The sequence below is a fragment of the Malaya genurostris genome, chromosome 3, assembly GCF_030247185.1.
Source record: "Malaya genurostris strain Urasoe2022 chromosome 3, Malgen_1.1, whole genome shotgun sequence".
NCBI classification, from domain to species: domain Eukaryota; kingdom Metazoa; phylum Arthropoda; class Insecta; order Diptera; family Culicidae; genus Malaya; species Malaya genurostris.
In genome coordinates, this window is record NC_080572.1 from 157,745,704 (window position 1) to 157,762,545 (window position 16,842).

The 16,842-nt window shown below is 38.2% G+C and overlaps 1 protein-coding gene across 9 annotated transcripts in view; it reads left to right on the forward strand.

Annotated features, from left to right (window-relative positions):
* Positions 1-16,842, forward strand: part of LOC131435059 (protocadherin-like wing polarity protein stan) — a 180,703-nt gene that overhangs the window by 111,486 nt on the left and 52,375 nt on the right. For all 9 annotated transcript variants that reach the window (XR_009230431.1, XR_009230432.1, XR_009230433.1 and 6 more), the window contains exon 4: positions 9,106-15,724. Coding sequence is in view for 6 of the 9 variants with exons in the window: in XM_058602550.1 (XP_058458533.1) it covers positions 9,106-15,724 (6,619 nt within the window). In the remaining 3 variants the exon portion in view is untranslated. The remainder of the gene's footprint in view (positions 1-9,105; positions 15,725-16,842) is intronic.

Consider the following 16,842-nt stretch of genomic DNA (forward strand, 5'->3'; position numbering starts at 1 on the left):
TAATTTTGTGACTCATATTTTCAATATACGTCGAATTGGCTACCTGCCTAAGTTGTGTAAAAATTGCAATTCAGCGAAAGTAAGAAGAACTTTGAGATAAACTTGATTCATTTAACAAAGTATTTAAACTTTTTATTGGGATATTTTCTTTGAGTGAAAGTATTAAAAAATTACACAGAAGCAATTTTTACTAAAGGTCTGAAATTAGAATTTTGTTGCAAGATTTTTTTCAGTGTTTCCAGTACAGTCGATTAATGTGCTGAGAATATCGTGATAATAGAGTATGTTTGAGAGAATATGATCAATATTATAACCAAATCCAACTGCTATGACAGAAAATGACGTGGCCGTATTTAGATACAGAACGAACAATTCGACTCAAAATTTAATAGCCAATCGATGTTGATGAATCGTTCGCACCGCACGCGAATAGTTCCTGGCTATGAAAAAAATACGCTAGAAAGTTCAAATTCAGATTACAAGTTTTGCTATGGTAGGAGTATTCTTCTCCACTCGCCACCTCGTGCGCTGTCCGTCGCCGGGCCACTAAACCACGCCCTCGCACGGGAGGGTGGGGGGTGGGGAACTGTAGAAAACCCTGGCACCAAAAACTGCCTCTGAACAATATTGGGGTCCGTAGACTAAACAGATTACTATATGGACACGACTACTCCAACTACTTGCTTAATAAAATGAAAATAACAGAACACAGTATCTGTAATGATTGCAACAAAACAGATAACTCTGAACATGTAATATTTTCTTGCGTGAAACACACCACTATAAGACGAAATTACAAATTAGTTTAATACAGCAATATTTATCAAATATACAACAAACAAGATTGCCAACGTCTACAAAATGTAACCAGCTTCCTACGCGAAATCAACAGCACTATATACAGATAATCATAAAAATTTTCAGTTTACATTACGACACAAATCAAAAAACTGAAAGTCCACACGACTCAAAACAAAATTACAGGTAATATAGCCTCAAGACTGTGCCATCCCCTTTGCTACTTATGTCAACAGCGGAAGAAGAATGTGGAATTTAAGATTTCACTAGGAAGAATCACCCTACACAATACTGGATCACCATGACTTACCTCTTTGGCGGTCGCTACATGAAAGGCCGAGCGAATGGTCTGCTCATCAGTCGTATCCTTTTCTGGTAGATTGCTGCATAACAATATTTATGTAACTTTGGGTCGTATTAGATATTGGACGGGAGGCTCTATGTAGGTTGCTATTTTACAAATCATATCCCACATCTCACTCCCCCTTAAAAAAATAGCTGTAAGGGAATGTAAGTTATTTTGTTTTTTTTTTTTAAATCATGAAACTATCTATCTTCACCGAAGGCCGAGATCAATTCTATTGTTTATGGAAGAACTAAAAGATAAATCGGCAGTCCACTAGATTCTCTTCGGTGACTGGAAATGAAAGATGGTGAATGGTCCCACCTCATACCCCTACAAAGGTGTGGGTAGAACGAGTTATCTAAATGATAATCTTAACCAGTAAACAAAAGAAAACGATCTGATTAATCTAGCAGTTATAGATTTTTCTTCAAAAGAACAACTATTTCGGATTTACTATTTACTATCCAGGGTTAATCAAGAAAATTTCCAACCCGGGAAGATTCTTGATCACATCAGTAATCGAACCCGATATCTTTACCAGTATCAGACAGTAATTCACCTGGCCCTATCCGTCGGACCAGTTCATCGCTACACACATCAGCTACGATGGAGTAATGAGACTGCGGATGAGCAGAGACAAGACCATTTCTATCAACAACTGTCGATCCCAATTAGTTTTCCGAATCTATTCCTTAAATTATTAATCAAACCTTGCGATCAAGGTCAAGAGCAAACTCAACACACTGAATGCTAAGGCTTTCCAAATAGCAAAGACATCATATTAACAAGATATCCAGCTCTTACATTTCCCGAACAAATCATTGGCAACATCCTTTTTTGCGAGCATGTCGCCCCCAGACGAGCCCGCATCGAATCTTATGCATAGAAGTATGGGAGGAAAATGTCAAATTCGTGCGTGCCAAAATAGCAGGGTTGCGCACCCATACAATTGACATGATATGTTGAATGTGATGCCGTGCGATGGCGTTGCTGAACTGAAGATTGACTTCGCTCTAAGCTGACAGGGTCTGCAAATAGTCACTACCTGCTTCGCGCGCGAGGCTCAAACGTTTGTAGACTGCTCATTATTTTTAACTCTCAAACAAACTATAAATCCATCATCATCATACCGAACACAGTAACTTAATATGTCTCACAATAATATATATAAACAAAAAGAAAATACAATCTTCGTAATACGTAAAAAATAAAAATCAAAAAAATTTGATCTTACTAATTAAATATTTACTTACAAAGCGGACTTGATGTGTGAAATACATAACTTTTTGAACTCCACCAATGTCGTTGCGCGTTTGATTTCTCTTGGCATCGAATTGAAAAAACTTATTCCCTTGTACAATAATGAGTTGCGATCTGGCTAACAGAAAGCTTGGTGTTCTAGCATCAGATGCGTTTCTACACGGAACGACCGAAATTAGCTCTGCGCCTAATTCGTATTACTGTTTTTGAATTAGTTGATTCTAACAACAAAATTTCCAAAATAACTATAAAATTAGTTAAAATGTAGAATTTACTGTGCTGAAAAAAACTCTTATTTTTAGAGAATGTGTTTAGTTGGCGAATATTCTGGACACAAACCAGCAATATTTCAATCCAACACGAAATTCTCATTGACAACTAATTTCGTTATTAAAATCAGAAACTTTGATTCTATTTATCTATCACCGTCATTACTGAAGGACAGCAGTGTCAAAGCAAAACAATCCATTAAAAAGCTAAAAGGGACAGTCTTGTTGAAACTGCTCGCAAATTGTTTAGATGTTTTTCGCATGTGTTACGATATATCCCTATATAAATTTCTAAACCGATATGTAAAAATGACGTAAACTGTTAGTGGAAAGTGTGTTTATTCAGAATTTGTGCGCACTTGAAGCGATTGTGCGTAATAATGTTTTTACGCGGAGCAGTGATGTGAATTTCGAATGTTTCACTCTAATTGTGATGAAGTTTTTTTGTATCTTCAAACCTTCCGAGCTGCGCCGTCCGGTGTACTATTTGTATTCGGTTTTTGTTTTCCGAGTGCTCAAAGTTTTCAGTGAGAATGAAGAAACAGTGATTTAGAAGAAAAAAATTCAAAAAGATGTTTACGTTTCGTTTATGTCTTTTTCTCCAACACAACATCGTATTTATACCTGCCAATATAGAAAAGACAACCGCGTCTGAATTTTTTTCGGCAGTAGTGTGCCATCTAGTGGCTAGTAGTCATTAAGGTGTTACCGTTTCGGTGACAGGGCGCCATATAGCTGCAGATTGCAGAAGCCAATTCAACCATTCATATTGGTTGAAAACAACATAACATTTCTTTAATTCAACTAAAAAATTAGTTGACTGGATATGAAGTGTGCCTTAGCTAAGAAATGACAGTACGTTTAATTTGTGAATTCAACTAAAAAAAATAGTCATTTCAACAAATATTTTATTATTATTAAGGGAATGAGATTAAAAAATCTAAATCAGCAAAAGTAAGATTTTTTTAGTTGTCTCAAAAAATAACTAACTAAAATCAGCAAATCAACTAAATTTTTCGCGAAAATGCTGATTTCGGTCGTTCCGTGATAGTATTGTACCTATGCAAATCAGTTCCTCTTTGCCATTTAAGGTCTAGAAAATAAATACCATGGTTAAGTAGTAAATTCTCTGTTTCACTGAAAGCTATTGTAATGCGTTCAGTAGAAAATCTGAAGAGATATATCTACTACATTTTAGAATTTATCGTATGATTTTATTTTGCAGTCGCTGTAATCTCAAGATTTGTGTGTTATTAGCAAGAAACAGAATGGATGGGCAAAAGTCAATGTGTGCTGAAATGACTGTTTTATACAAAAGAATCTTACTATGGATCGATAGGTCATTTCTCAAACGATACAATATACCGTATTTTTTTTTCAATCTTCTTGATGACGTTATTAATATGAGATTTGAATGTTAACTTTTCATCACCACCATCAATTTCCACATTTCTTTCTCTGTATGTATTCATATCTAGTCTTCTTCAGGGCCCTTGAATAAATATTTCGTGCTTGTGTATATCTACTCCAGTGACTATCATTGTTAGTTCTACAGAACCTCTTGTACTGTTTATCCCTCTCCTGTTTTAACCGTAAGAGGCCTATTGAGTACCAACTACTCGAGCTGTTCAAACTAACATACTTTTCAGTTACTAATTCATTAGTACACTTTTTCAATATGTCAGTAAGAATAGATGCCCTGTGATCAACCCAAGCTTCTTGATACAAGTCAATATAGTTTGCTTTGAATAGTTTTTCCAGCACTTTTTTTTCACCGTATTTTCCTTATTTCTAGAGCTATTCGTTACGGAAATTGCAATTGTTTCATGATCTGAAATCTTGCAATCGGATTCCACATTTGAATAAACACCGTCGAAATTGGAATACACGTGATCTATCAATGTTTTACTGTATCTCGAAATTCTTGTATATTCATTTACAGTTTGCTTCAAATTGAAGAATTCTGCTAACTGTTTCAATTGATTCGAACCTTGATCACTGAGCCAATAAATATTAAAATCTCCAGTAATAATATTTAGTTTACCAAAATCGACGAAATTCTCCCACCAGTTTTCTAGAATTTCCAGAAAATGGCGGTCGCTTGAACTTGGAGAGTGGTAAACAACTCCATAATTTCCCATCTGCATGCCTCTTTCAACTTATATACCCAAGAACCCATTATTTCCAACTGCTTCGTTTGATTGAGTTCTGAATTTAATTGATTCTCCTGCGTAAATTGCAACTCCACCCGTGTGCCTGGAATGGGACAAACAAGAAGCAAGTGTAACCCGGAACGCTGAACTGATCGAAAGCGTCAGAATCAACTATATGTGTTTCTGAGAGCAAAAGTTATGAAGGATGTCTATCCTCTATAAGATGACGCATTGCGAGATAATTAGAAGACAAACCGGCTATGTTGAAATACAAAATATCTGAATGCCTCTCATCCATTAGTTGCAGATATACAGGACACTGCTTACTACATGCTGAATGGTGAATGTCTAAATTCAATTTTCTTGCTTCGTTCTTTTTCAGACAATTAACGCATTTGAATTCAGTTGAAGAACACTCAGATGTTCTATGTGCGGAATTACATTTGGAACAATTTTCACTGTTTAAACATTCGGTGCTCTTGTGACCAAACTCACCACACTTGAAACAGCGCAATACGTTGAACGACTCGAAAACCGAACACCTATCCCAGCCGACGCAAACCTAGCTGGAATAAGTATTCTTATCAACCTCAATTATAACACTATATTTGTTATATTTGAAGCGTGGATTCTCAAAGTCAGTAACAACTTTTACATTTCCTGATTCTGACTTTTCAAAAGGTCAATAAATACATCAGAGGAATATCGATCACTCATCCCCCACATGGGTATAACAGCATTGTATTCAGTACCTAAATTGCTCTCAATGTTTTCTTTCACTGATTGAATATCCTCTCCTGCTGCATACTCAACAATAATCGAGCCATCTTTACCGAAGACTCGACAGGTTTGATCATAATAACCGAGAGAGTCTAACGATTTCTATTGCTTTTCGTTCTGTTTCTAGATAATTTTCCCGGTAGAACGTTCGCGTATGACTTTTTGTTATTTCTATCAAATACTTCGTCATTACCTTCACTAACAATGTTCTTATCAAGCGGTTCATCATCCGTATTTGAAATAACTTTTTTTTTCGTCTGGGATTTCCATCCGACTTCAAATGAATTTTCTTCCTATTTGCAATAATTTTCTTCCTATTCATTACAACCAAATCATTATTATATAATATGGATTCCTCCGAATCTAACGTAAGGTGCATTAAAATCCAGAGCGATCATCTGCCATATCGTTTTAGGTGTGAGAATTCTCTCCCTATGGGTTGTTTTTTATGGCTTTAACCCAATTTTCTGTGTCTTTAGGCTTCCCGGGTCACCAAACACGCTCTCGCAGGATGCTCTTTAGCTTTGCTGTTGATGGATGCCCTTCGTGCGCGACTTCGAGGGTTTTATTCCGCTATTGTTCGGGAACTATTACACAGCCATGCTTAACTATGATTCCTTTTTTCATATAAAGGTTGTCTGTTACCATTTGGTATCTGTGCAATTGTTTGGGCCAATTACCAGTCTCCAAAGGTAGTGATATTCGGGATAGGCTTTGATCATTTTCGGTAGATCTTCTAATCTCAACTTCGGTTAAAAATCCAGCAGAAGTGGCTTCAATATTAGCAATTTCCCATGGGCTTGCATCTTCATCAAATGCCTTGTCTTCTCCTGTATATAGACGTGAAGATGGGTCTGCTATGTTGAATTTACCAGCGATATATTCAACAACGTAATTATACGGACTAAGTCTGAGAGCCCAGCCGTCTGCTCGAGTGAGGGCTCGTTTGGAAAGTTCGCGAGACCTATTCAGTAAAAATTCTACACCTTTAGCATCGGTGCGGAGAGTGAAATTCCGTCCAAGTAAGTAATAAGAAAAGTATTCTACGGCCCAGACAGCACCGAGTGCTTCCCGTTGGTTTTGAGCAGGGCTGGCAATAATCAACTCCGTACTTCATCATCACTGAGTTCAGCTCACCTGCAAATCGGTTCCTGAAGCATCACTGAGCGAGTTAAGAAACTGTGTAACCATTTGTGTAAAGAAAACATCGTCTCAACATTATAGTGTCAAGCAATTACCAGATGAGCGCTGAGTGCACATCGAATATTAGAACCCACTGAAAGACGATTTGTGAGTTGTGATTTGATGTGTTTGTACATCAACACATTGAATCAGATTCTTATGACACTGTCTCGCTTGTATTCCCCCTCCACCTGCCATGGACGGCCAACTTTCGAATCGATGCTATTTCAATCCAATTCGGTTCAGTAGTCAGTTGAGTTTTGCTCAAGACATGAAATTCAATCGTTTATGGTATACATCACGCTGCGGTTCGACTTTTGTTTTCGAACATTAATGCTCGTACTCGTTTTGAGTTCCTGCAAAAACAAAATCGAAAATCTGGGTTGTGTTGGCAGCTCTGTGGTTTAAGCATACACTCACCGGTGTAGCTCGGTACGGTGATGCCAAACTCAGTATTCACTTGGTTCTGAGCATACTTTTTTGGAGTATGGTTCTATCTTCTTCGGTTAAGTGCCCTAAAGCGCGCGTGGTCTGGGCTATACGTTGTTTTGTTGCTTCAAACGTTTCCGCTTGACGTGGCCCCCAAGTCCAAGTTTTGGTTGTAGCTACATACCAGAGGGAAGTCCGCAATTCTGAGGCGGTTGCCGGATTACAAAAGTTCAGTATCTTATCGAATTCACATTTGCCAGTATTTAGGGTTAGGTTGTTTGTCCTCAGAATCTGTAATACTGTAGCCGCTGTAATGTGCAGCTCTTCCAGACTTTTGCCAAAATCGAGGATGTCGTCAATGTAAACTATGTTTTCGACGTTTCCTAGAATTCTGGACATTTCACGCTGGAATATAGCCTTGTAAATCTTTCTGTACATTCCATTTTCAGTAAGAAATGTTCAAGTCTCTTGATTCCTTTGATAATTCCAAGTGGTTAAAAGCGCTAGTGAGATCTAGTTTTGAGAAAAATTTGGCTTTGATTTTATGTCCTGAAGCAATGGTAAGCGAAAATATTCGCGTTTGATTGCTTTATTAGAAGCTCTCATATCAACAACAAGCCTGAAGTCATGTTTACCCTTTGGTACAGCTGAAGTGCCACTGATCCATTCTGGTGCTCCGGTAACTTTTACTATGATCCCTTGTTTTTCCATCATCAGAAGTCTAGCCTATTCGACCATTTCTACATTCGTTTTGTAATTGGATCCAGTCTTTGTCCACGATTATGTTTGCATCCGCTCTCGAATCGATAATAAATTCAATGGGGCTTGATAAATTTAAATAGCAGTGAAGTATTACATCCTTGAGAGAGAGAGAGCTCATGAATATGCTGATAGGTGGGCGAAAAATTATTAGCGTTACTTAAATATATTTATCCTTGCTCGATTATGGGATTAGACGTGCGAAAAATTAAAAAAAGAAAATGTATGTATATATACATGAACATAATTTGCATGTATTAGCATAACAAGGGTCTACAAAACAGTAGTTCAATTCGCGTTAAGTTTGTCATAGAAATTAGGGCCTTTCCGTTTTTTTGTTTATCTTTGTGCCCAGCAGAAATTTTTTTGTTGTTGCATCAGAAACATACAAATTTATAGGAGAGCCAAAAGAAGACTCTATTAGGAGACGTTTCTTTTAGTAGTTCGAATGATTACTTTATATTTGACGGGACGCCCGCCGTCGAATAATCTATTGTGTGTGGTCGCAACTATATTTGAAATTAGTTTTTTTTTTGTATTGCGTAACGAACGTTATTTTTTTCTACTTTAAGAAGAGAACTGCAAATTTAAAACAAGCAGGTGTCCCACTCTGACAGGCAATCTTTTTTTCATGCGAGCGTCTCGCACCGCAGGTAGTTCGGTTCATCGAGTCCCACTCACGTAGCGGGAGCCTCACTCCGCCGGGAAAATATGATTATAATTCCTCTCTTTCATTGTAAGCGAGCGTCTCACACCGCAATTTTTAGAGACCGTCTCATTTAGTATCAAAGCTTTCCCTTATTCTCTTTTACCCGCTTTCTCGTGGATGTCCCGCACCACAGAGATAGTGACTCTCTTACTCACATAGCGGGGGTTCCGCACCGCCAAGAATATATATATATATATATATATATATATATATATATATATATATATATATATATATATATATATATATATATATATATATATATATATATATATATATATATATATATATATATATATATATATATATATATATATATATATATATATATATATATATATATATATATATATATATATATATTCATTTTTTACATTCCTGTCTAAATTATTCATTAATATACTACTTTTCTTTTTTCAGATATGCAATTATCGGCGGCAACACACAATCTCAGTTTTCGATCGATTCTATGAGTGGAGATGTGTCACTTGTGAAACCATTAGATTACGAAAGTGTTCGAAGCTATCGATTAGTAATTCGAGCTCAAGATGGTGGAAGTCCATCGCGCAGTAATACTACGCAACTACTGGTGAACGTCTTGGATGCGAACGACAACGCACCACGATTTTATACATCCCAGTTCCAAGAAGCAGTTTTGGAGAGCGTTCCCGTTGGTTATAATATCGTTAGAGTGCAAGCCTATGACTCAGACGAAGGAGCCAACTCCGAAATTTCGTATAGTATACGCGACAGAGAAGATAACTTGCCATTGACGGTTGACGCCAGAACTGGATGGATTCACACCACCAAGTCATTAGATCGCGAAGAACAAAGTCGTTACAGTTTACAAGTTGTTGCTGTAGATGGTGGAATACCACCAAAATCGGCTAGTACCTCTGTCGTCGTATCAATTCAAGATGTAAACGACAACGATCCAACTTTCAATCCAAAATATTATGAAGCCACCATTGCAGAAGATCAGCCGCCTGGTAGTCCCATAGCTACGGTTACCGCTACAGACCCTGATGAAGATTCACGATTGCATTACGAAATATCTGCAGGCAACACAAGAGGTCGTTTTTCAATAACATCACAAAATGGACGTGGTTTAATAACGATTGCTCAGCCTCTGGATTACAAACAAGAAAGAAGATTTGCATTAACTATTACTGCAACCGATAGCGGCCAGCGAACTGATACGGCTATCGTGAATATCAATATAACTGATGCTAATAACTTTGCGCCAGTATTTGAGAATGCCCCCTACTCAGCGTCGGTTTTCGAAGATGCACCTATTGGTACTACGGTTTTAGTAGTATTCGCTACGGATAGTGACGTTGGAATCAACGCTCAAATTACATATATATTGAATGATGAATCTGTAAATGGACTTGGAAATAATGAACCGTTCAGTATAAATCCACAAACAGGAGCTATAGTTACAAATGCTCCTATTGATAGAGAAACGACTAGTGGTTATCTGTTAACAGTCACAGCTAAAGATGGTGGAAACCCGTCACTTAGCGATACGACTGATGTTGAGATTAGTGTTACAGATGTAAACGATAATGCACCTCAATTCAAAGTTCCACTTTACCAAGCGACCATAGCAGAAGATGCTTTGATAGGAACATCAGTTGTTCAGATTGCCGCCACTGATATAGATATGGGATTAAATGGTAGAGTAAAATATACACTCAGTCCTAAAGACTTGGAGGATGGCTCGTTCATAGTCGATCCAGTTTCCGGCATTATAAGAACCAACAAAGGCCTCGATCGTGAGAGCATAGCTGTCTATCATCTCATAGCAATTGCAACAGATAAGGGTACACCGGCTCTTAGTAGTTCAGTAGAAGTACAAATTCGATTAGATGATGTCAATGATTCACCTCCTACGTTTCCTTCGGATAAAATTACGTTGTATGTACCGGAAAACAGCCCAGTTGGATCGGTAGTAGGTGAGATTCACGCACACGATCCGGATGAAGGAGTAAATGCGATAATTCATTATTCAATAATCGGTGGCGATGATTCAAACTCATTTTCTCTAGTCACAAGACCCGGTTCAGAAAGAGCACAACTATTAACTATGACTGAACTAGATTATGAATCAACCAAAAAACGATTTGAATTGGTTATACGGGCTGCTAGTCCACCGTTGAGGAATGACGTACATGTGGAGATTCTTGTGACCGACGTAAACGATAACGCCCCAGTTCTTCGAGACTTCCAAGTAATATTCAACAATTTTAGGGACTGTTTTCCCAGTGGAATTATTGGAAGAATACCAGCATTCGATGCAGATGTAACAGACAAATTAACATATCGAATATTATCAGGAAATAATGCAAATTTAGTAAAGCTAAATAACTCAAGCGGTGGTTTAATGTTGAGCCCACAATTAAATACAAACGTTCCAAAATTCGCTACAATGGAAGTTTCAGTATCCGATGGCATTAACGAAGCAAAAGCTATTATGCAACTGATGGTTCGACTAATCACAGAAGACATGCTTTTTAATTCAGTTACCGTGCGCCTAGACGAAATGACCGAGGGAGCGTTTCTATCGCCATTGTTGAACTTTTTTGTCGATGGTCTTGCTGCCATTATACCATGTCCTAAGGAAAATATATACCTATTCTCGATACAAGATGACACTGATGTGAATTCCAGAATACTCAATGTTAGCTTCTCAGCCCGCCGCCCGGATGTGTCGTTTGAAGAGTATTACACACCTCAATACCTCCAAGAAAGGGTTTATCTAAATCGAGCAATTTTGGCTCGTTTGGCTACTGTACAAGTTTTGCCATTTGATGATAATATTTGTGTTCGAGAGCCTTGTTTGAACTACGAACAGTGTTTATCAGTTCTAAAATTTGGTAATGCATCCGGTTTCATTCATAGTGATACAGTACTGTTCAGGCCAATTTATCCTGTAAACACATTTGCGTGTAAATGCCCTGAAGGTTTTACTGGTAGTAAAGAGCATTACTTGTGCGATACTGAAGTGGACCTATGTTACTCTGAACCGTGTCAAAATGGCGGCAGTTGTATTCGGAGAGAAGGAGGATATACATGTGCTTGTACAGAACTATTCACTGGTATCATTTGTGAAACTGAGATAAGAAACTTAAAACCGTGCGTAGCCGATACATGTAGTGATGGGTATAACTGTCTCACACATACTTTGAATATTCCACATAGCCCATCATACACAAGAACGTGTGAACTCGTTTCGAGGTCGTTTACGAAAAATTCGTTTCTCACGTTCCCTAGTTTGAAACAGAGGCATAGATTCAACATAAGGTTGAACCTGGCAACGGTTCGTGACAACGGGTTGATACTTTATAATGGCAGATACAATGAACAGCATGATTTCATAGCCCTAGAAATCATCAACGGACGTGTTATGTTTTCGTTCTCCCTTGGTGACAAAATTGAATCAGTTATGGTGGATGACAACAAAAGATTATCTGATGGAAGCTGGCACTCAATTGAAGTGAACTATTTCAACCGCTCTGTGATGCTTTCGGTTGATAATTGTGATACAGCATTGGCCTTGGCCGATCTTGGTGAGCGTTGGAACTGCGCTAACCAAACTACGGCTATACTGGATCGCAGATGCACATCTTTAACAGAATCATGTCACCGGTTTCTAGACCTTACTGGACCTTTGCAGATCGGTGGCCTTCCAAAAATTCCTGCTCATTTTCAGATACAATCACACAACTTCATCGGATGTATTTCGGATTTGTACATCGATCATAAATATATTGATCTTAATTCATTCATTGCCGATAATGGGACTATTGCAGGCTGTCCTCAAAAGTCAGCTTCGTGTGCTTCGGAGCCTTGCTTTAATGGCGGAACTTGTCGAGAGGGCTGGGGCGAAGGCTGGGAATGTGACTGTCCCGACGGATTTACTGGCAATGCTTGTCAAGAGTCAGTCACTTTGCCTTGGCGTTTCAATGGAGATGGAATATTGAGTTTCAATCCCTTGCTACGACCTATTCAATTACCTTGGTTAACTGCATTGTCTGTTAAAACAAGGCAAAAGGATGCTTTTCTAATGCAGGTGCAAGTAGGTCAAAATAGCTCTGCAGTTGTGTCCTTACACAATGGTATTTTATATTATACATACGATTCGGAACCTATGTTCTTGGCAGGAACAAATCTCGCAGACGGCAAATGGCACCGGATAGAAATAAAATGGCTTGGTACAGAAGTATCACTTTCAATAGATTATGGCCAACGGACGGGTGTTCTACCAATGATGCAGAAAATCCAGGGTTTGTATGTTGGACGTATCGTGATTGGCGGATCTGAAGGTAGTGGAACGGTTTATGGAAACTATGGGTATTTTGAAGGTTGTATTCAAGATATTCGCGTAGGAGGCAGTCAGTCAGTCTTGAATCGTCCAACCATTCGAGAGAATGTGATCGATGGGTGCACTTCAAATGCAAAGTGTCCGAATAACTGTCCGGAATATTCAACATGTGTAACAACTTGGGATGAGGCTCGTTGTGAATGTAATCATGGTTATGTAGGAGCAAATTGTTTGCCTGTGTGTACAGCTAAACCTTGCGCGGATAACGGTTACTGTCGAAGTGACATGTCAAACAAAAAGGGATATCGGTGCGAATGCAATAGTACGGCGAGTTTTGGTGAATATTGCGAAGTCACTACTCAGCACCCATGTCCTGCTGGATGGTGGGGTGAACGAGGTTGTGGACCATGTAAGTGTAATTTGAAGCAAGGTTATCATCCCGATTGCAATAAAATGACAGGTCAGTGCTACTGCCGAGAAAATCATTATCAACTACCTAATGATACAACCTGTTTGCCATGTGAATGTTACGCAATTGGATCGTACGGAAAATCTTGCAATAGTTCCGGACAATGTGAATGTCGTGATGGAGTTATTGGACGAAGATGTGATTCATGTTCCAATCCATATGCGGAGGTAACATTGAATGGATGCGAAGTGATATACGATGCTTGTCCAAAATCTTTCTCGGCTGGGTTGTGGTGGCCCAGAACAGCTTTTGGTGAGATGGCTGTCGAAAACTGTCCTTCACCAGCAAGAGGAAAAAGTATACGCAAATGTGATTTAATGCAAGGAGGCTGGGGCCAATCTGAAATGTTCAACTGTACGTCCGAGCAATTTTTGGATCTTCGAAAACAACTTTCTCAAATCGAAGCTGAGGGATTGGAACTAAATTCTTTTGTATCCGTCAAAATAGCAGCTAATTTACAGCGTGCTTGTGATAGTGTAGCGCGAGGATCAGATAACCGCAAACAATCCAGTCTGTTAAGGGATATGTATATGTTAGAATCGTCTTTCGCTTTTAATAACGCTTTGTGGCAATCGGATGAACTCGAATTCGATTATTTAAGTGATATGCAAAATAACAAACAGGACAAACTGTATGGTGCTGATCTTCTGATAACTGAGCGACTGTTACATGAGTTAATTAATTATGAAATCCGTCAGAATGGTTTGAATTTATCTCACAGTCAAGACAAGCATTTCATCAGAAACTTAATCGAAAGTGCTAGTACTATACTAGATTCTCGTTATCATCAAGAATGGAAACGCCTGACAGAATTAACCCAACGAGGACCAAATGATTTGATAGAAGCATTCAACAAATACATGACGGTATTGGGACGATCACAGCATGACACCTATACTAATCCGTTTGAAATTGTTCACGAGAATATGGCTTTTGGATTAGATATTGTGACAACCGAGTCATTGTTTGGGTACGAACCACAGTTGTTAACTGGATCTCCAAAACACAACAGCAACACCAATGTATTTACCACGGAAAGTGTAATTCTGCCCGATACTAGTTCATTCTTGATGCATTCTAATAAATATAAAAACCCACAGATATCATTTCCGAAGTACAATAATTATATTCAAGATAAGAGCAAGTTTGACCGACACAGTAGAATTATAGTTCCACTTAATATGCTGGGCATTTCACAACCGGATAAAAATGAAGTGACCAATTTTATCAGTGATTATCGCGCTATTGTTTGTTATGCGCAGTACAAAGAAGTTGGATTATTGTTTCCGACAAATTTCGATGAGACTATCACTCGACGATGGGGTGTTGATGTACAAATCGCTAGTCCAGTGATTTCTCTCGCAATCCTTGTTCCTAATATCACTGACAAGTTTGATGATAAAGCTATGTTGGAACGAGATGTAAATAGAGTATATAAAAAACAATCTGATAAGTTGACTGAACTACTGCACGAGCAAGATAATGAGAAACAAACAAATCAAATTGAAATTTCTATACATGATATGAGCGAACATAATAATCTTGCAAACCTAGACGAACAGCGGGAGATTGTTATGAGCTTCGACGAAAATCCGTTTGAAGTATCAAATGTACAAGATACTGTTGTACTATCTCCAACTGCTAAATACGATACCACATATGAACTGGAAGAAAGGACATTCAGCAAGATGAAAAAACGTAGTGTAATACAGCAACAAATTACAAGTCCGATTTCTCAAGACAATCAGTATAAACAAATAGATTACAAATCCATAGGAAATCCGCATCTTTCACAACCAATTAAACTGCAATTGTGGCTTCATATTCCGAGAAATTGGTTTGGTCCTCGATCAAATCCACAATGTGTTCGATGGAACTCACACGCAAACTTATGGACCAGATTAGGATGCCAGACAGATATCCCTGAATACGACTTGTTGTCGTTGAACGATACTATTTTAATCAATTGCACTTGTAGTCAAATATCGAGCTTTGCTGTTTTAGTCGATGTGATCAATCCTGAAGATATTCCCGAACCTTCGCTATTGGTACAGATCACGTCATATTCTGCATTCATGATGTCATTACCAATATTGTTTACGGTAATACTATCACTGGCGTCACTCCGAGGTCTTCAAACCAATTCTAACACAATTCATCAGAATTTATTACTTTGTATTTTTATGGCTGAGTTGCTGTTTTTCGTCGGGATTCAGGCTCGAAAGGAACTCATCGATAATGAGGTAAGTTGTCTGAATATAAATGAATGTGTTGTTGCCTTACTCATATAGAAAATATGCAATCACTGTGAAAACCGACTTTTTAACCGAGGCTCGAAGTGACGAATACCATATACCATTCGAATCAGCTCGACGAACTGAGCAAATGTCTGTGTGTATATGTATGTATGCAACAAAAACATGCACCACTTTTCTCCGATACGGCTAAATCGATTTCCACAAACTTAGATTCAAATGAAATATATGCAGGGTGGAAAGTGACCAGAAAAATCGGGAAAACCGGGAAAAAGTCGAAAACTTGGTACAAATAACTTAAAACTGATTGATAAATTTTGCAGTTTGCAGAACTTGTTAGTTTTTGGGCATATAAACTCAATTCGGTACTACTAATCTCCCATTTCCTGTTCCGGATACATCGAAAGTAGTGAAGAAAAACTCCAAAAGTAGAACTCACTTTGATTTCTCTGCGATGCTTGAACCGGTTTTGACAAATCTTGATTTACAAAGCTCACATTGTATCTAAAACAATTGTGAAATTTCATCCGGATCCGACTTCCGGTTCCACAATTACAGGACGCCATATAAAATGATGATACAAAGTCGGTGCACAATGGTACGTGTTGGCACGGAAGAAGAAAACACTACGCCCCTTTGTTCTAATTCGTTCAATGTGATTTAGGTAAAACACGTTGCTGCGGTTGAGAAAAATCTTAGCTATTTCATAAGTGCGACCGAAAGAATAAAAGAATGTCAATGAATAAAAATTTATTTGAAAAAATAAACATACATAGGAATTTTGTGCTTAGCGATGTATATGCAATTTTCACAGCCGGTAGTCCAGTAATTTTGGGCCGGTGGTCTACCAGAGCTTGCAAATTGAAGCAACGAATATTAACAAAAGGGTTTCACCATCTGTGCTATTCACACACATTCGTATGTCAGGTAGAATTCACAGAGCAACCCAAGCAAGGAGAGCTGCTTCGTTCGTTCATTGGTTCATGAATATGCCCGCTTGCTGAGACCTATATTTCATGAGGTTAGCATTTGATGAATGGTTCTCATATTGTAGATGCCTATGAGGAAACTAGAACTTTTAGTTCCGATGAATAATAATTTAAAAA